This window comes from Eublepharis macularius, chromosome 1 (assembly GCF_028583425.1).
Source record: "Eublepharis macularius isolate TG4126 chromosome 1, MPM_Emac_v1.0, whole genome shotgun sequence".
Taxonomy (NCBI): Eukaryota; Metazoa; Chordata; class Lepidosauria; order Squamata; family Eublepharidae; genus Eublepharis; species Eublepharis macularius.
This window is the reverse complement of record NC_072790.1, coordinates 71234292-71254116: the sequence shown is the minus strand read 5'-3', so window position 1 is coordinate 71254116 and position 19825 is coordinate 71234292. Positions and strand designations below refer to the sequence as shown.

At 39.7% G+C, this 19825-nt stretch overlaps 1 protein-coding gene across 1 annotated transcript in view; it reads left to right on the top strand.

Annotated features, from left to right (window-relative positions):
- LMBRD1 (LMBR1 domain containing 1) overlaps positions 1-19825 on the top strand; it is a 71597-nt gene that overhangs the window by 40893 nt on the left and 10879 nt on the right. Inside the window, exons 10-14 of the mRNA XM_054989424.1 lie at positions 1033-1097; positions 3459-3561; positions 6997-7101; positions 10577-10726; positions 12625-12703. Coding sequence (XP_054845399.1) covers positions 1033-1097; positions 3459-3561; positions 6997-7101; positions 10577-10726; positions 12625-12703 — 502 coding nt within the window. The remainder of the gene's footprint in view (positions 1-1032; positions 1098-3458; positions 3562-6996; positions 7102-10576; positions 10727-12624; positions 12704-19825) is intronic.

The window sequence follows — 19825 nt, the reverse complement described above, 5'->3', positions numbered from 1 at the left end:
GGCCATGGTTAATAAGGATACAAGTTGTATTGGTTGCCGTTATCTTTTATTCCAGGCAAGCTGAAATATCGCCAGCATTCCCAGAATGGGTTTGCTCTGTCAATTGCTTGCTGTGTTTAACACTTATGTTTAATGTAAAGTTAGATGTAGCTTGCAAAAATTGGAAATACCTATATTTTGTACTTCAACAGTTAACAGAAAGAAAGTTCCCTCAGGACAAAATGCTCCTATATTAACAGGCATTGTATTTCTTGAAGAGTGACTGACAGATCCTTTAGACGCCTGGCTGTTTAATAAGCTGCAAGATCTTGTTTTTTTCCATTTCACCATAGATACTAAATGACTACTGGTTATAAACAGTTGAGAAGAACATTGAGCATATTGACTGCTTGTAAAGTTATTCTCTTCTGAAGAGCTTCCACTGAAAAATTAACTTGCAAAGAGCTCCTTTAAGAAAAGAAAAGGGGAAGAAATTATCATGTGGTTATAGGTGCTCAGGGAAGATTGCTTTTAAAACAAACTCAGGAATTATGTAAGAAAATTTCATGGTCTTTGACATACCCCCCCCCCCACTTTTAATATATGCTGTCATTCCTTTTTCACTGGTATTTTCTAAATGGTTTCAAATATGTGTGTGTGTGTGTGTGTGTTCTATCAAGTGGATCTCACGCTGAACTGAAAAACAGTTTGCAGGCCAAAAATTCTTAAATTATTGTGACCAACTGTGCCGAGTGTTTATGTGTGTGTGAGCAGCGGTCTTTGTATGTGCCATGTAGCTGAGGCATATTTTAACTACACAGTAAGACTTTATTGCTGATTTTGCTTGCCTGATGTCTGAGACGTAGGTCGTAGTAATCTCTCTAGCATTTTCTCTTGCTTGTTCTACTTCTGTGAGGAATAAGGTACTCTTAAGCCACTTGTGGTAGAAAATGACAATTCCTTGCGTTCCGTTGTGCATCCAAGCATAGCCCTGAGCCAGCAACTTCAAGATCCTTGTTTAGCTTCTCCTAAATATCATTTCTTTTCTTTTAGATTGTCTGGGGGGTATTTTTCATCCTTGTGGCTCTGCTGTTCACAGTCTCTCTCTTCTTGTCAAAGTAAGTATGTTTCTTATATGTAAAGTCTTGACTGCATGAGTTAATTGTACTTGGAAAGTGAAATTCATAGCTGGTGATGTGAAGAAACGCTTGGGCTAACTATCTTAAAAGGGTTTTTGTATTGGCATGTCTCTCTTCTTCCCGCCCCTTATGAGCATAGTATATGGTTGTTTAAATCTAGAAGAGAACATAATTAAATCAGGCCTTGACACATTTTCTTTGGATTGAGGAGCAAGCCTAAAGACTTCAGAGCCAGACTAATTTTTCCCCTACTCTGAACCCTCACCAGACCCCCTCTTTGTATTGGGTGATGAAAGTTGTTTTTGGAAATGCTGGTGCATCCAAGTTCATTTTCAGAGCTTCTTCCAACCTAGGAAGAGAGGCTTGGCTTCCCTCCAATCACTGGATCATTCCACCCAGTTAGGGTTCTCTTTCAATTTTGTACTTAATCGCTTTTCTAAACATAATACTTAATAGACTTTGCTAATAAAGAGCTGCATACTGTAATTCATTGTATGCTTCCTTGAGAACAAGCCCTATTGGGTTTAGTTTACTTTCAAGTAAGCAAGCATAGGACTGGCTTGACAGTCTAAAAAGAGGCAGGGGCAGAGAAGCCCTTTCTGTCAGTGCGGTTCTTTGTAAAGTACAGTATAAACACATTAATTTCAATTGATAGATTAGAGTAACTGTGCATAGGAACACACTATAAGAATTATACACTATAAGGATCAAATTTAGAATATTGTATTTTTTTTTCCCAAAGAGGTCTCTCTGGCCCTGATCCGAAGGCTTTATTGTTGGCATCCTGCATAGAATGCCATGCTGACTTAGATGGTCATGGAAAATCTGGTTGGTTATTCCCATGTTGTGTTGAGGAGAACCTTCTTTTGAAAAATCTGTAAAACCTTGATAGATGACAAAATGTCTGTCTGACATCAAGTAGAAGATAGACATGTCCCTTTAAAAAGGCCTTTGACCTCTCAGGGTTGTATTATTTTGGCTGGTCTTCATATTTATTATTTTAGTACAGTTTTAGTCCACCCTTCCTCCAGGGAACTCAGGGTGGCATACATTGTCCTTCCTTCTCCCCTGTCATCCTCAGAACAGCTCTGTGAGGGAAGTAAGGCTGAGAGACAGTGAGCATGACTGGCTTACAGGCAGTCAGTGAACTTCAGGGCAAGAGTGTTCACTGGGTGAACCATATCTCCCTGATCTTAGTTGAATATGGATTTTACTTCTTTTCCCTCTTGGCTTGCTCCCTCTTATGTGCGTGCTTGCTTTCTCCGCTCTGTGCTCCCACACTGTCCCTACACTTTGAGTGCTCTCTCACATGCATGCCTTCCCTTTTAAACAGGGCTCCAGAAACAGAACTTTTGTGAAGCAGCTGGTCCAACACCTTGAAGCCTGGCCTCTAAAGCAGGACTCTTAAAGCTCATCCAGCAGCTTCAGTCTTCCCTCTTACACAGAGTTTAAGGGATTGGAGCTAGTGATCCTTCCTGAATCCTTTCCATGGTTCCCTTTCCCCAGCAATGTTCTTTCCAACCCCAGGAGAGGAAGGAGAGGGTGATTTTCCCTTTCCCTCCATAGTCTCCTGATACATGTTGACTAGCAGTCCCTCAACAGAACCAAACTGAAGCAGGGGACTGGATGGAATCCCCCCAAAATCGAAGTGAGTCAACGGGACCAACATCAAAACAGAGAATCATGTCAACACAGAGAATTCCACTCAAATGAAACAGAAGCTAGGAACACTGTTTCAACTTAGCCCAATTGAACTAGTGTCACTCACAGAAGCCAGGAAGATAAGATGAAGTCCTGCATGGATTCGCCCCTCACTCCCCCCTCCCTGCCTCACTCCCCCTTTCTCCTGCCTCTGCCTCACTACCCCCTCCCTCATCCCACTCCCCTCTTGGGAAAAAAGTGGAAGAAGCTCAGGAAGAAGCCAGTCAGAGGCTGAAGTCACATTTCTCAGATTTATCCAGGGGTCTGGATCTGGGTTTCAGATTGGATCCCAGATTCTGTTATTTGATTTGGGAAAGCTGGGTTTAGCTGGATCAGCAAAAATCTGTCTTTTCCCCCAGATCTGGATTGCATACCCCTAGTTGAGATTAGCCATGCAAGATGAATAAATGTTAAATAATTTTAAGGCTACGAAGTACTCTCATGAGTAAACATATGTAGAACTTTAACAGTGGAATCCAATATACTGTTTTCTGGGCATGTCACACTGAATAGATCTGATTAAGATTCTGAGTAGACCTGCTTAGGATGGCTTGGTAAATTTTGGTGCGTGTGTTTTAAAAAACGCATTGGACACTAAACTCAAACAAAAAAAAATCTTTATTTCTCAAATTCCTACAGCTTGGATAAAGCTTTGCATTCAGCTGGCATTGGCTCGGGATTTCTAATTTTGGGAACAAATTTAACCAATCCACTGAATATGCTTCTACCTGTTCTACAAACTGTAAGTAAAAGATACGGGATCTTGTAAAGATATAGGGGGTAAATACTTGGTATAGGGAAATTTAAGGTGTTTTAATCAAAGAACTTTCAGATATGTTTCTTCAAGAGACTCTCACTGAAGTGGTAAGCATTATATACAGAAATTCTTAGATTGACTTAAAGGCTATGTAGACAACCTGCAATTTAAGAAACAAGGTAGCTATTATAATTAGATATGCCTGTATTTCTTAAAATATTGCTTAAAATGATGGTGGAAGGTATATAATAAAAAAGACAAATGTTGATTTATATTTATGATTCTCACCAGAAGTAAGCACTCTTATATCAAATAGTAATGCAGTCAGTAGACACATTTGCAGTAGAAGTGTTATAGGGAAGGATTTCAGTAAAGAATTTAATGCTGAATGAAAAAAAAATATAATAAGTTTCTGGTGTTTGTAGTTGTTTTTAATCCAGCCCTGTAACTTTCCCTGCACATAAATTGTTTAAAAATATTTACTTAAATAAGTTTGTTCACTTGTCTACAAAATGAAACCAGTGAGGAACATACATGTATTTCTGTAGGAAGTAGTGTTCTGTAATCTCTGAGCCATTACAGAAAATGCCATGATCTCAGTAGCAGACCCCCATACCTTCCTAAAGGAAGAAACCCAGTACAGGGCCTCACTAGTAGCTTATAAGGGTAATATCTCTTACCAATAAGTACTACTGGTAACTTTCAGGACCACTCACTCTAATGGCTTTTAAGAATTGGTCTGTTTTTAGCATAGCATATGTCCTATATCAGAAGTGAATATATAGAGGCAGTGATGTATGTTGACTGTGTATCAGTAATTATAACATATGTTATTGTTAATGGGCAATGAAAGCAGAAGAGAGTCAATAATAGAAAGCTCAAAAACTGAGGATGGGTTGATGTATTTAATACATGAGAAACATATTTTTCAATCCAAGTAATCAGAGGTAAATTGCTTTACCCTTTGGGATGCTAGGAACGCGGTGGTTAGCAACATTCTTATTAGGAAAGAAGCAAATCTAAACAGGAAAGGACATGATGAATATCTTATTTTACAAATTTAGATAATGTCAGAACATCATCATCATAGGGGAATTGGAGATGTGCAGATATGAGAGAGCAGATCTTTTTAGACAGTAGTTAGAATTCGAGACTGTTTAATGAGGATAGGTTTCTTTCAAACAAAACACTTTTTAAAAACCTTGATAATCTAGTAAACTTTTAGGGCTGAATCCTGTTCTACCATAAATAGATACATTTTGCTAAAGTGACTGTTGCCACCTTCCAGCTGCAGATCCTTAAGCCTCCTCTCCCCAAAGTCCAGCCAGCAATCTGTCTACCTCCTTGCTCAAGGATGGTGCACATTTGCATCCCTTTATATGGAGATTAGAATTTGAGTGAAGGGAACTCTTGGGCTGCCAGAGAGAGAGAGATCTGACTAGAAACTTCGCATGCTACAATATTACTCAGCCCCTTCAGGAAGTGGAAGTGTGTCAAACTTTTTAAAGGTAGCATTCATTTTAAGGTAGCCCTGACCTGGATAGAGACCAGGCAAGCCTGATCTCGTCAGATCTTAGAAGCTGAGCAGGGTTGCCTTGGTTAGTAATTGGATAGGAGACCTGTAAAGAAGACCAGAGTTGCAGAGACAGGTAATGGCAAACTACCTCTGTTAATCTCATGCCTTGAAAACCCCAGCAGGAGTTGCCATAAGTCAGCTATGACTTGACGGCACTTCCCACCACAGCATTCATTTAATCTTCCTGCCTCAACAACTGAGTCAACGTAAGCATGTAGAACACATCCTGACTAACTGCCTTTAGGATTCACATACATCTTTTGGGGGCAGCACGTGGGAGTATCTTGTGGTAGTGTACCACTTCAGAGTGCAGGCAGAATTTTGCAGAAATTCTGTATGCAGAAAAGAACCATAGCCTAGCATCCTTTCTAGTGTATTCAGCATTCTCTGTGTTAAGGATGTGGACATTATTCAAACATACACATCCCAAATAGGTTTCCCCCCACAATGAGTAGGTTGTTTAAGTCAAGCTTTATCTTTATATCTGAGGGGAATTTGTCTGTGGCAACTTGTCTGTGCCATAAACTTTGGCTTAGCTTGAAGAATAAATAATTGAGCAAAATGCACAAAGGCAAAACGTTCTTTTGGGGAAGGAACTTTCCAGTGGCCCCAAATGCTTTTTGCTGTGTGATGCTAGTTTGCAAACTGAAATCTGTTTGGCTGGCAGCTCCCTTGTGAGACAGTTTTATTATTTTTGCTGCTCAGGTACTTTGTTATTCTCTTCTGTTTACAGCTGACTTTAATTAACTTTCCTGGTGGTTTTCTAATGCTCATATTTATTCTCAATAAAATAGCCCGTAAAGCACAACAGCTTGTCAGACTTACTCAAGCTGACCCCAGGACAAACGTTCAGTAACCTGTAATACACATATAAACATGATTCAGAAATCAGGAGGTTTACATAATAAAAGGATGAGACTATTAAATTTTAAAACTAAGCTTAAAATATCAGTGTGTCTACAATAAAAATTAGATCAAGATCCTCAGAACCCAGTCATGAAGGTTTCAGAACTTTGTCACGATGTTTTAGTGTCCATGACTAAATGTTGCTACAGTTTCTGTAGTCCTCTTATCAAACCCCAAAAGCTTATTTTATAGATGGTAATCAACAGAGCAGAATGGAAAGATAGCCATAAATAGAGCTAGCATATTCTTTGCTCAGCATAGAGTTTGCTGGAAAAAAGATAACGTGTGCTGTATTCTACAACCTGAGCTCCATAGGGACATAATCTCTGCTCACAGGGGATTCCCCTGAAACTACCAGTTACGTCTGCTAAGGGGAGTGTGTTAAAATGGCCAGAGAGAAGCCTAGGAAGAGCAGGGTGGTAAATTTAATATATTAGGTTATCGCAAGGACCTTGATAAACCAGATTTAATAGAGTGTATAGATAGCCCAGGCAATGCTGATCTTTGGTTAGTAATGTGATGGGTGACCTCTAAGGAAGACCAGGGTCACTTTGTAGAGGCAAGCAATGGCATACCATCTCTGTTAGTCTCTTGCCTTGGAAACCCCAGTAGCGGTTGCCATAAGTTGGCTAGAACTTGAGGGCACTTTGCATCGCCACAGTTCTAAATTGCTGGATATCATTTTTGTATCTTCATTTCTAGATTGATGTTTGAAGTATTTACTAATTGTACTAGATTTTGTACAGCTTTAATCAGGGCAAAATTCTGTGACTATAACAAGTTATATAGCCACTCTTGTTCTTTTTTTTCACCCTTTATAGCAAGGAAAGTAAGTTATTTTACAATGCCGCAGTTTATTATGGGGGGAAATACTGTTTTGAAAGTAGAAACAAAGCCAGTTAATTCAATGTGGACTTAACACACATTCTGTTTTCTAGGTCTTCCCCCTTGATTACATCCTCATTACTACTATTATCATGTACTTTATCTTCACTTCAATGGCAGGGATTCGAAACATGGGCATATGGTTCTTCTGGATAAGGGTAAAATAGTTGTTTTATTTATTACAACTATATCTCACTTTTACTAGAAGGAGCTCAGTGTATTATGTAAATACTTCAGTTAATACAGTAACTATAAATGCATATAAGAGAGAATATATTGAAAGTTATGTTATCAGATGAAATTGGTCAAATGTTAACTCAGTCAGCTCTTTACAGGTGGGGAGGGGGCCAGGACTTTGAGACTCAGATGAATTCTTTCAATTAGAAAAATTACTGTGTATATCTCTGTAATAAATCGCTATTCTAGAACCAGTCTTTTGCAGTTTTCCAGAAAACTGTTTTGTAGTCATGCTTTCTAACACAGGATGTTTCCTGTTGTGTTGTGTGCTTTAGAGACAGTTTTACCACCAAGAGCAGAACCTAATAAGTTCAATTATATTAAATACAGATTTCTCTTTCTATAAAGCGTCTTTAGAAAACAGCTTTCAAAAATTAACATTTTAAATTTCTCTTTATTTAAACAAAGGAACAAAAAAATCCTTCAAACCCCTTTTATCTCTGGTTGAAATTGATTGTTTATATGTGCAAAAATAAGATCAGTGCCTGTGCTGTCTCTGCTGTTTCTGGAATTTACTTTCTGTTATTGCAGTTCTGTATTTTAGGCTTCTTTTGCTGCCTTAGCACTTGCCAGTTTTAATCCTTTCGGAGCCCCTCTAATTTTGATCTCATGCCCTTCTTGCTTCCCCAAAGAGCTATTAGTGCTGTATTGTTTCATCATGGTTGAAGCTGCCTACTCACCATCAGTCATTAGAACTTTGTGATCTTCAAATATTCGTTTAAGAAGCGTAGTAATTTTATACGCTGCAAATCTGTCTTAAAATTCCTTTCTATCACAATAGGTGTTTCTTGGGAGAAGGCTGTCAAGTTCATTGTTATGGCTTATTGACATATTAGGAGTGATCTTTGCTCCTTTAGGGCCAAATCCACACATCTTAATTTTCGTGCCACTTTTCCACTACCGCAGCGCTATTTGTGCAGCTGTTCACTCGGTCTTTTCTCAATTATGCAGTTTTACTGTTTTTCTTGCGCTATGGTTCAAATGCGTCTGTACCGCTTGGTAATGGCTTTCTTGCGCAATTTTCACTGTGGATGTGAATGCTTAGAAGCGGTTCTCTAGAGACTGCCCCCGCTAACGACCCCCACTTCCGAGCGTCATGCTACCAAGGAACAATGACCCGCAAAGGGATTCTTCTGCCTGGGAATCTGACAGAAGAACCCCCACAACCCTTTGAATTTTTTTTTTTTAAAAATGACTACTCTTGCGCTATTGTGAGGTCTCATAATGTAATAGAAGCCAGATGCTAGTTCATGAGAGGAGCTACAACACAGCATAACAACACATTGATGTACGGTTGCCATCTTAGGGTTAGCAAATTCCTGGAGGTTGGAGAGGCTGAGCCATGGTGGGTTGTTTGGAGAGGAACAAATCCCTGGAATACATGCTCAAATCTGGCTGTTTTCTCCAGGGGAAGTGGTCTGGGCAATCTGTAAATATGCATTAATTATGAGAGATCTCCCACCACTGCAGGGAAGATGACAAACATGGAATGAGGGGTTGCCGCTTTGAAAATTTTTAATTTTAATATATGGAAAAGTGAAATTGTGTCATCTATGTCTGTACCCCTCCATCCATGTCATTATTCTAGGGGATTCGCATTCTAGAGAATGCTAATTGTCAATACTGTGGTCTGATTTCATATTACAAATGTCATTGTTCTAAGGGATGCTAAATGTTAGTACTGTGGTTTGATTTCACATTACAAATGTTAGTTGCATCACTTTCGTTTCTCTTCTTCCCTGTCTGAAAATGCAGATGTGTAATCTATGTATTTCTCTGAAGCTCACTGAAATGACCTTGGATGTCTGAAATGTTACCATCCCTTTCTATCTTGTCTAGCTGATGTATGAGCAAAAGTTTCCCAGACTTTTCCCTCTCAAAACTGTGGGTTAGGGAGGAGGGAAATGTTTGAGTATTTCAGATCTGTACTTTCCTCAAGCCTCTATTCCTTTCAAAGAAGCTGTACTGCTTAGATGCTCTTTGCCTCTAAGTAAACTTATGGACCTTTGCATATGGAAAAGATCTGATTTCTGAATAAAAGTCATTTAACCAAAGACCTGTGTCTTGCTGCAATGATCCAGGGATCTGTCCGCCATATCCTGTCATCCATAACCTGACAAATAGCACTAATCTGATCCTGATCGTTGATCATTTGAGCAGGAACCTAACGGTCGGCATAATTTGTTTGAGCATGAGCACAGTATTTTTAAAACCTTGTCCACAGGCAATATTCCGCCATCTATATCTATGATCCATACCATGCGTACCACTGGCAAACCCTGTTATGCCTGGTTGTTCAGATCCACAGTCCCTTTCTCCCTTTCATAAAGAATAGGAGTCGGGTGTCAGCCCTTCTCCTTCTAACAATATACTGTCAGTATGCGAGGCACATATCAGATGTGCACCCATAGCAGGGTCACCACTGCTTGCACCATCAAAAGAAAGATAGGTGCCATGGTGTTGAGTCCGAGGAGCAAGCCACCTCCTCTGACAAAGAGATTTTTCAGGATTTCCTCCTTTTATTATTAATTCAAATTTGTCTGCCAGGAAAATGAACCAATGAGTATAAAGTAAAATTGCCAGGCAAAAAATCACCCTATCACAGAGAACATTTGGGCGGGGCTTCTGACATTTCAAAGTAGCACGACTTCGATATAGCGCAAATCTGATTAAAAAGGGGGAAAAAGAAAATTCTGTCATCAGTGATGGCGGGTCAAGCTCTGCCCCATATCCTGCTATTTCTGAAAGGCATATGAATGGCCGATAGTGCAATGCATACGCAATTTGGGCGGGAATGTGAATGGCAGATGGAAGATTGCGGGATAGAAACCAACGCAATCGTGTTAGAAAAGCGAAAAATAAGTGAGTGTGGATTCAGCCTAGGTTGGTTCCACCTAAGTCTCCTGTTCCCTTAAATGACTTAAGGACCTGCTGGCCCTTTTGTCAGGAACTCTTCTTCCTCTTCCACATTACCCTGCCTTGAATGTTGCTTGTGAAGAATTTGGATCCTTAGTGTAGTCCTCATCCCCATCCCCCCCCCCCGCCGTGGGTGTGGGTGTGGGGTGCTCATATTCCTTTCTCTTGTCTTCCCTTATTTTACTTTCTCTCCCACTTCTAGAACTTGGGTTCTTAACTTAAAAAGTTTACAATTTATTCTTTGTTTATGTTGGGTCTATAAAGCATCATGGACATATGAAGCATAATCCATAATAAAAAATAGCTGTAATAAACCGAACTAAAGTCAAGAAGTATAAAGCATGAAAAATATTTGCCGAAATAATGTTTGTAATGCCAAAATAATTAGTAATATAGTACTGTAGATTTTGTTCTTAAAGAAGAGATCCTAGTACAAGTGTATCTTGGTGAAATTAACCTCTTTTTTATATTTTCTTTTAGCTATACAAGATCAGACGGGGTAGGACACGACCACAAGCACTTCTCTTTCTTTGCATGATTCTGTTATTGATCGTTCTTCATACTAGCTATATGATCTACAGCCTTGCTCCTCAGTATGTTATGTATGGAAGCCAAAAGTATCTAATTTCGGTAAGACGTCTTATGGGGAGGAGAAGAATAAAACATTGCATTTTCCAAGTGAATTTTGAATGTGCTACCTGGAAGTAATTCAGTTGCTTTCAAGTAATATGACAGTTTAACTTACCCTACAGGATTGTTGTTTGGATAAAATGGAAGAGAAGAATGTAAGCCGCTTTGGTTCCCTGTGGGGAGTGTGAATTTGAGGTGTAAACTATCCTAACTCAACAGACATAATGCCACTAAACCAGAGCTGAACTGAGGGATACGGCCATTTCATACAATCCAATTTGTTTGTTTAAATCTTGAACTCAGTGGGCCCATATAGAATCTGCAACACATTGAAAAAAATCCTATGATGACTTCAGTGTAGACTGTGTTTTTGGCTTAACCTACTTTCAGCATCCTGGTAACAGTAACATTAATTGAGCTGAGCTGGTAGTGGAGCCATGCTAAAGCTATTGCACGACTTCTGCAAGTTGACATGTTCAGCCACAAAGCTGTAACAGCAGAATGGGTCATTGATTAATGATCTGCAGCCATGCATATTGGTGTTTAATTCAGACATAACCCAAATCTTGTATAGCATGCCTGCCCACTCACTCTTCCCTCCAAAACTGACGAGGTTGTTTGTTGGGCCTAGGAAGCCTCTAGTGGTGTGTATCTGGGTGTAACAGAATTCCTTTTGTCCCATACTTAAAAACATATATATATCTGGCTTATATCCCAGCCTAAACTTAAGAGGGGAAAAAGCAGAAGCCCATGTCTTCTTTAAAATGAAATGGCACTAGATGCTAAGTAAAGTTCAAAAAGATAACGGCAAGTTTATTCAACAGGCAGGGTTGGTATGTAAGTTGGCAGGGAAAGGAAAGTCGAGGTAAATTTTGTTTGTTGAAAAGAATACTTCACAAGCATTAGGCACAATAGTCTTCTTAGAGCTTAGTTTCAGTCATTACAGATCTTTGAAGTGAGAGGTTGGTACTTACAGATGTAAGTTACTTGAAGTTCCTTCATAGATTTCACTTCATAGCTTAGGTGTTCTGACTTGAACACAGCACTCTTTCCCTTCACTCCAGACCCAGGGTACTCCATAAAGCCAAAAAACCCTTTTCCAGACACTGGGCAGGAATTACTCTTTTACTGTAGACATAACCCTTTTCTTTTGGCTGAAGGGGAGTCTTCTTTTACTATTTCTTTTACTACTTTTAAGTTCCTCTGCCAACCACACGCTCCCAGTTCTTGCTTGTCTGAGTAATATTAGTGCTGGCTTTCCCACTTTAGTTCTTCAACTAAAAGCTTTTTTATCAACCATAAGCTGTCACAGTAAGGGCAAACTTTTCTTTTTTCCTCACACTGAGGATTCTCAGTCTGACCTTCCCTGATCAGATTCCAAGCTTCAGCTCTCTACTGACAATCCTGTCAGCTCCAGTTTGTTACCTTCTCACTCTCACAATCATGGGGAGGGGGGGGCAGCATGTCAATCTTCCTCCCTTCAGGCAGTTGTTTTAACCCTTTAATTTCCACTCTCTGAATGCAGCATTTGGTAATCCTTGCATTTAATGACCACTCCAACACATCTTGGCCTAAGAAAAACTGGATTTTGTGGCCTTTACAGTAGACAAATTAGTTTAACACCTGGAAGTAACTCTGTAAAGTTTTCTAACATGACTGTCATGACATCAACATGCAGATTGTCCACATAACTAGTTTCTGCGCTCCTAATACTAAAATATTGACAATTTGGAATGAGGTCATGGTTCTTGTTAACAGTGTGTGCAACTGAAACACCTTTTCCCCCTACCGGAGGAGATCTGCTTCTCTTTGGTACTTGCTTGTGCTAAAATAAAGTTAATTATAAAATCCATCGTGAACAGTGTTCAAAACATAATATTGTCTCTTACTTTATCTAGAATAATATGACAGTCGATGGCCAGTCTGCAAATGTTACAGCATTTGTGCCCAAAGATTGTGACGCAGATGCCCCTAAAGGTAAGATGGCATTGTTCTCTTTCAATTCTGTGACCTACTGATGTCGAAGAACTATCAAATACATACCTGAAAGTTTAGGTCAGTCTTAGAATACAACGAATTTGAAAACCCATAGAGAGCACTTTTGTCCTATTTGGCCATATCAAACATGCACGCTGTCTGTCTTGCAAAGAGTCCCTTCCCAAACCTGTCCATTGTTTTTAAAGAACAGTTTTAAAGAACGGTCAGAGTGTGCGCTAAATCCTCCTGGTGTGTGAATGAATTTGCCCTTTTGCACACATCTATAGAAAGAGATAGTTTAAATATTGTGCAGGTTTTTTTAAACTAGACTTCCTCCTATCATCTTGCAGGTTGTGATGTTTTTGCTTGTACCAAGCACATAAATTTCCCAGTCTTATAGAAAATGGAACCGTGTTCTAGATAGCAATTTGGTAAAAGGTCATGTGTAAAAAAAATCTGCAAAATGTAACTTTATGCAGCTAAAGCTACAGTCCTAAGAATGTATAATTTAAATCAATGGGACTGCTTTTAAGTAATTGTGCATATATTGGGTGGGTTAAGTGCAAGTAACATGCATGTCTTGTCTTTGCATCTTGGAACAGAACTGAGGGGTTTTTTGCAGTTACCCAATAATTTGATATGCCTACATCTTCAGTTTTGCCACCAGTTTTTGGGAGAGGATACAGTGGTACTGAGATGGAGTCCTTAATTCAGTATCTGACCCGCTAACCCCCTTGTAATAAATTGCATTGGCTGTAAAATTAGAATCTTTTTCCGAAACATTTTTGTTGTGCATGGCTACGGTACATTTCAGCAATCAAATGTTGTACTTTTATTTATATTCTGCTTCCATTGCATGTGCTATACTCACAAGTTTATGTTGACCCACTTGGCTGTAATTGTAGCAGAGCTGTACTGGAAATAAAAGCATTGCTGATGTTCTTGCTCTTGAGTTCAGTTTTTTTTTTAGTAAAGTTAGCAAAAGAAAGCCTGAATGAGAGATGTTGTTATGGAAACTAAGCATCTAAAAATAGTTTCTGTATTGCTAGAATGTTACCTTTTATATAGACTGCAGTTAATACAGACCTTAGTATTTTGTTTGAAGTGGACAAGTGTTTACTTTTTTAAAGAAGAGCCTGTATTAATTTTTCTTCTTCTGAAGACATGGAGGATATACATTTATTGCTCATGTACCAATAATACATCTGTAGCTCAGAATAGATGCCTCAGGCCATGATAAAATAACTGACCTAAAGCAAGCAACATGGTAGATGAGAGGCAGTGGAACAGATGAAGTTGTCACGTTAAGCAAAATAGAACACACTTGTATTTCTGGAAGTAATCTAGGATGGTAAACTTCGATGTTCAGAGCTTCCTCTAGAAAGGTTAATTGTACCTATTAGTATGTATTAAACATATTCCTTAGGGCTGCTTCAGATATTAAATATTTTCTGCACTGAGCACACTGTTATATAAGGAAAACACATGAAAAATGCTATTCTGGCTGCTCATGACTATTTCACTGCCTACATACTCTGAGATATAGCAATTGCTGAAGGAAAACTGTAACATTTGAAGCAGCCCTAAAATGCATTCCAGAGCTGTTCCTTATGGTCCATGGAAGTAAGGAACCTGCAGTCTGCTTTTAATCTGTTCTGTTACTTTCCTCCCTCTGCTGTGAAGCCTTCATCTGCATCCTTATATATATGAACAGAGTTTAAGGACATGACTGTTTTGGCTACCAAGTGTAGATAGGGTTTTTTTGCATATAACTTGTGATTCAACAGGTGTATTTAGTTTCACACTCCTGCATTTAAAAATTAAGGAAAATTCATAACTAAAATGCCAGTACAATCAGAGCATTGATCATTCCAATAAGATGCATGAGTGTGTGTGTGTCGGGGGGAGGCTCTTTCTCAAGCACATCATTACTAGGGTCCTATTTAGCCAGCTGTCCTGACCTGGATAGCCCAGGCAAGCCTTGATCTCATCAGATGTTAGAAGCAAAGCAGGATTGGCCTTGGTTAGTAATTGGGTGGGAGACCTCCAGTGAAGACCAGGGTTGCCGAGGCAGGCAATGGCAAACCACCTCCATTAATCTCTTGCCATGAAAACCACAACACAAGTTGTCATAAGTTAACTATGATTTTATGGCACTCTCCAGCACCACCATTTAGCAGCTAGAATAAAAGTATTCTCCATTTCTAATTTAAAAGGCCCCACCTTGTGCCCACATATTCCGCTACCCAGAGACTAGTTACCACAAGAACGCTTACCACACTTATTTGCGCCCGAGAATTAGCAACTACCCAACTGTCCACCTTTCTTCCCCTGGTGCCTGTTTTAAATAGTATGTTTGAATGGTAGAGGTATATGTGGTATGGAGAACAATAACCAGCTTTCAAAATAGTAAAGAATTTAATCAAAGTAAAAATGTCCACACGTGTACTATCCACATAGCAATTAATTGTACAAGGAGTACAAAAGAAAGGTATAAATATTTAATTCCTTCCCCCTCACTCTGTACACACTCTAGCTGATCATATTCTAAGGCAGGTTCTTTAAGCTTAAAAAGTTTTAACATTCTAAAAGCTTTCATTCCTTAAGAATCTTTGTCCAAGCTGTCATCCCTTTGTCTGCTCCACGTGGCAATGGCAGCCATCAAGATGGATCTCAGGTGTGAGAGCTCCTTCCTCCAGAATAGACCTTGCAAAATGGGCTCTTTGGCCATTTTATCTCTTCTGTTTGTCAACCTCTTGTGGGTTTAAAGAATCTTTTCCTGAAGTCTCCAGGAAGATACAGTCTAGCCCCTTGCAAGCCCAGGTTGTTGTGTCTTGTATAGATGTCAGATTCCTTGTTATGGTATGAGCTATCTGTTTAGTTTTCTCAGGCCAGGAAGCCTGTTTGCATTCCCAAAGCTTTGATGGTTGGTACTTGGCAAGGCTTGGGAGCAATTGACTTCCCCTTTTCTGCCTCTCTTCAGCTCGGAGACGAGAAAACCTTTAAAACTAAAGGTGTAAGTTTCATTGAGCCAAACCTCCAAATAAAATGCATTTCTTCACAATGATCTTTGGTAAAAAGGTGCAGAGCAAGGGTGGGCTGCTTGTCTCCAAGCTATGCAGCAGACAGGAGGCAAGCCTCGTAGCACAGTAATGCTCCTTCTACTAGCCACTTGCTGTAACTGCAGGCATTTCCAAACTCCTACTTGGTAACAATTAAAAGACAAATTTTAAAAGCAGATGTGCTCACTCTTTCCTTTATTTCTATTTTTTTTTTAAATTTTCCTAATTATAGGATGCCCCTGGTGTTTCAGGATAAAACCTAAACCGATTTGTTTAGAGAATGTCCATATTTATAGAAACTTTATGGAACGTTGATGACAATTATAACAATTTATTTTTTTAATTTCATTTTGAGAACAGGACAAATTTGATTTGCAGTTAGCACAGTATTCAAGTTTGTTGATCATTGACGTATCTTTGTTCAGTTGAGATGAACAGTTTTGAGAGTTTCTTGTTAATTTTGTTGTTTAATTGAATTCAATTCAGTTTCAAAAATACTCGACTGATATATGGCTGATCAAACACCCATCCCCATGCATGACTACAGGGGGAGGGGAAGGCTGTCGTCTTTGTGTGTCTAGTACATCATGTTTGGGTTCTTGAAGTGCATTCCTCAGAGACGTAAGCCCACTGAAGTCAATAAGCTTAGAATGTAGTAACTGCATTAGATTGCAGCACTAGTGTTTATAGGGCCTTTCTGCTAGCAAGGCTATACCCCCTTGTTCTGTTATACAGTGGTTGGAGGCAATCCTTCAGTTCTTCAGTGTGTTTGTTACATTTTTAGAATTTTGAATGCTCATTCATAACCTTCTAGACCTAGCAACACAAAATGTGTCATTGTATTGCATTGTCCTACAAATGCTGTTGTCTTCTATGAAAGAACCAAAGATACTTCAATTGTAGCGATGAAGTGTTGTCAAATTTCATTAGAATATTTCTTGAAGGTCACACAGGTTCAGAATATCTGCTGTAATTTGTTTAGTCAGTTGACTGTAGAGAGCCATCTGTAGGACTTTTAGTTGCTTTTTTAATTCAGGTGAGCAGCTGGAGGGGTTGCAGATGGTGCTGAAAAATGTGCTGTCCTGATCTAGTGATTAAATGTTTTATTTTCTCTCTTCACATAGGCTATAGTGGCCTATATCTAACCTATAGTTTGGCATGCTGCCATTGTCCTTTTAAAAGTTCTCTCTACAATGTAGCTGAACCACTTCAAAATATTACAATTGAGTCTTGATGCTTCTGTAGCTAGAACTATCGGTCCTTGTTTTTTCTGCTTTGAGAAGCTGAAATAGTTGCAAGACACTTGCCAAAGGAGAAGCATGGTGTTTTGAAAAATGGCAGAAAAATCCCACCTTTGATAAGGGGCAAGTTAGCTGTAACTACCCTGGGAAAATGGATAATGAGGCCTGAGGGTACTGGATGAGAAGTCCAGCATATCCACAGAATTAGCCTGGTCATTCACAGCAAAACTGCAAATCTCTCCCCTTTGTCTTTTTATTGAGGGAAGACAAATGATGGCACAAGGCCAGGTGCTACAATGGATGGTTGTACCTAAAAATTACTTGATATGGAAATTGTCACTGAAGGGAATTTTGTTCAAACTGATCTAAATGAACAGCTGCTCTGGGGATTCCCAAGGAAAGAGACCTGCTGAACTGTTTTGGTATATCAGGTCTGTTCTGTACACCTAATTGGGCCTTTGAATTAGACCTAATTGGGATAGATGCCCAAATACTTTCTGTAGTGATTGCCACAATAAATCATTCTTATACTGTTTCTTGCATAGAAAGTTAGGTGAAAGACTTGAAAGGTTGGAATTATTTAGAGTAATACAATATATATGAGAGAGCATTAATCTTGTGGTCTAAGACCAGTTTTATGAGAGAAACAAAAATTGTACTGAAATCTTCGCTTCTGGATTATACCTGCAATCAACAGACTCAGTTCTCTGGCATTTCAGTGTTTCAAAATAATCAGAATCACAGGGTTGGAAGAGACCCCTGGGGGGTCCAACCCCCTGCACAATGCAGGAAATTCACAGTGACCCTTACTCCATGCCCAAAAGATGGCAAAGCACCATCAGGATTCTTAGCCAAACTGGCAGGGGGGGAAATGCTACCTGACCCCAAGGTTGCAATCTGCCTGACTCTGGGCATGTAAGAAGGAGCCATGAGAACTAAGCACTGATATATCCTTCCTGCCCTCCCTCTATGGTCTGCCTAGGTTCACAGAATATGTGAAACCAGACCACCAGGGTCTCCGGGGGTATAACGGGGGTTTGTTCTTGCACTTATTCAGCACTATGCACATAGCACTTTTAAATTAAATGTATTTATTGTAATATAGTCATTGCTTAGTTATACCCCCGGAGACCCTGGTGGTCTGGTTTCGCGAGTTCCATTTTCCGGTGGTGCTCTTTGTTTTTGGTTAGGTTCACAGAATAAGCATTGCTGTCAGACAACTATCTAGCTTCCGCTTTTAAAAATCTCCAAAGGAGAGCCCACCACCTCCCGAGGAACCCTGTTCCACTGAGGGGCCGCTCTTACTGTCAGGAAGTTCTTCCTAATTTTTAGCCAAAAACTCTTTTGATTTAATTTCAACCTTTTGGTTCTGGTCCGACCTTCTGGGGCAATGGAAAACAACTCCACACCATCCTCTATATGGCAGCCCTTCAAGTACTTTGAAGATGGTTATCATAGCACCTCTCAGTCGTCTCCTCTCCAAGCTAAACATACAGAGCTCCTTCAATCTTTCTTCATAGGATTTAATCTCCAGACCCCTCATAATCTTCATTGCCCTCCTCTGGACACGTTCCAGCTTGTCTATATCCTTCTGAAAATTTGCCCCAAACTGAACACAGGACTCTAGGTGGAGTGCCAAAGGGGGATGCTGCTGGGAGAAAAATCTGCTGAAATTATCCCTTTCCCATGTACGTGCCCTTTTCATGAGTAGAGCACTAGTTTGTTCAAGATTCTTTTTGCTAATTCTCTTTGCTGATGGCCCCCCTCCCACATCCCGTTCTGTTTCCAAGCATTCTTTGACCCTCTGAAGCAGCTTAAGGGGGGAGGGGGGAGATTACAGGGAAAAAGTAGAGAGTTCTATTTCACCAAGTCATATCAATTATTGTTATATGGGTCCAATGCATAGTCTACTTCTTCAGCCCGGTCTGATGCTTTTTAATTTTGAACTAATGTGCTTGAGAATTCTGTCACAATCTTTTACATACACAACACAACTATTCAGACTGTTATCATATATACATCTTGTAGAAAAATCTTTGGTTTGAACACAATTCCTACAATTAAACAACTGTGAATATTAAGTCTACTCTGTAAGGGGGGAATTGTGGTAACAAACTGTGCTATAGAATGGCTGCTCAGCGATGGGTTCAGGTTTTCTAAAATATGATTCTTCATTACTGAAGTGGTTCTGCATTCCCATGACAACCATTCCAAATGTCTTGCTGCTCTCTGGTTTCACACTGTTTAGTAGAATTCAGTACAGATCATCTGGTTGAATTTGTTGTTGCATGATTGGTGGGGGTGATAAGAGGTTGAAGTGCCATTGCTTAACCTGACAGTGTGCAGCTCAGAATTCCAGGCCCCAGCAAAAATAAATACCTGGAACAGCAAACAACTGTCACTCAAGGTACTCTGTTAGTATGTGATATGGCAGTCTTTTGCACAGAGACTGCTTTAAAGGCCCTGTAGAGCATCAAAGAAATTAATAGTTGAGGGAATGCTGTCAAGCTAGAACTTTGAAGATAGTTGGTGCATAAAAGAGCCCTGTTAGATCAAACCAGTGGTCCATCTAGTCCAGTATCCTATCTCACATAGTGCCTAATCAGTTGCCCCGGAAGGTTAACAAACAGGGCATAGAGGCCAAGGCCTTCCTCTGATATTGCCTCCTAGAATTGGTGTTCAGAGGTTTACTGCCTCTGGATGTGGACGTTCCCTTAGTCATGGCTAGGAGATATTGGTGGCCCCCTCATCCCTAAATTTAACTCCCTTTCAAAGCCATCTATGTAAGTGGCCATAACTATGTCCATGGCACTGAATTC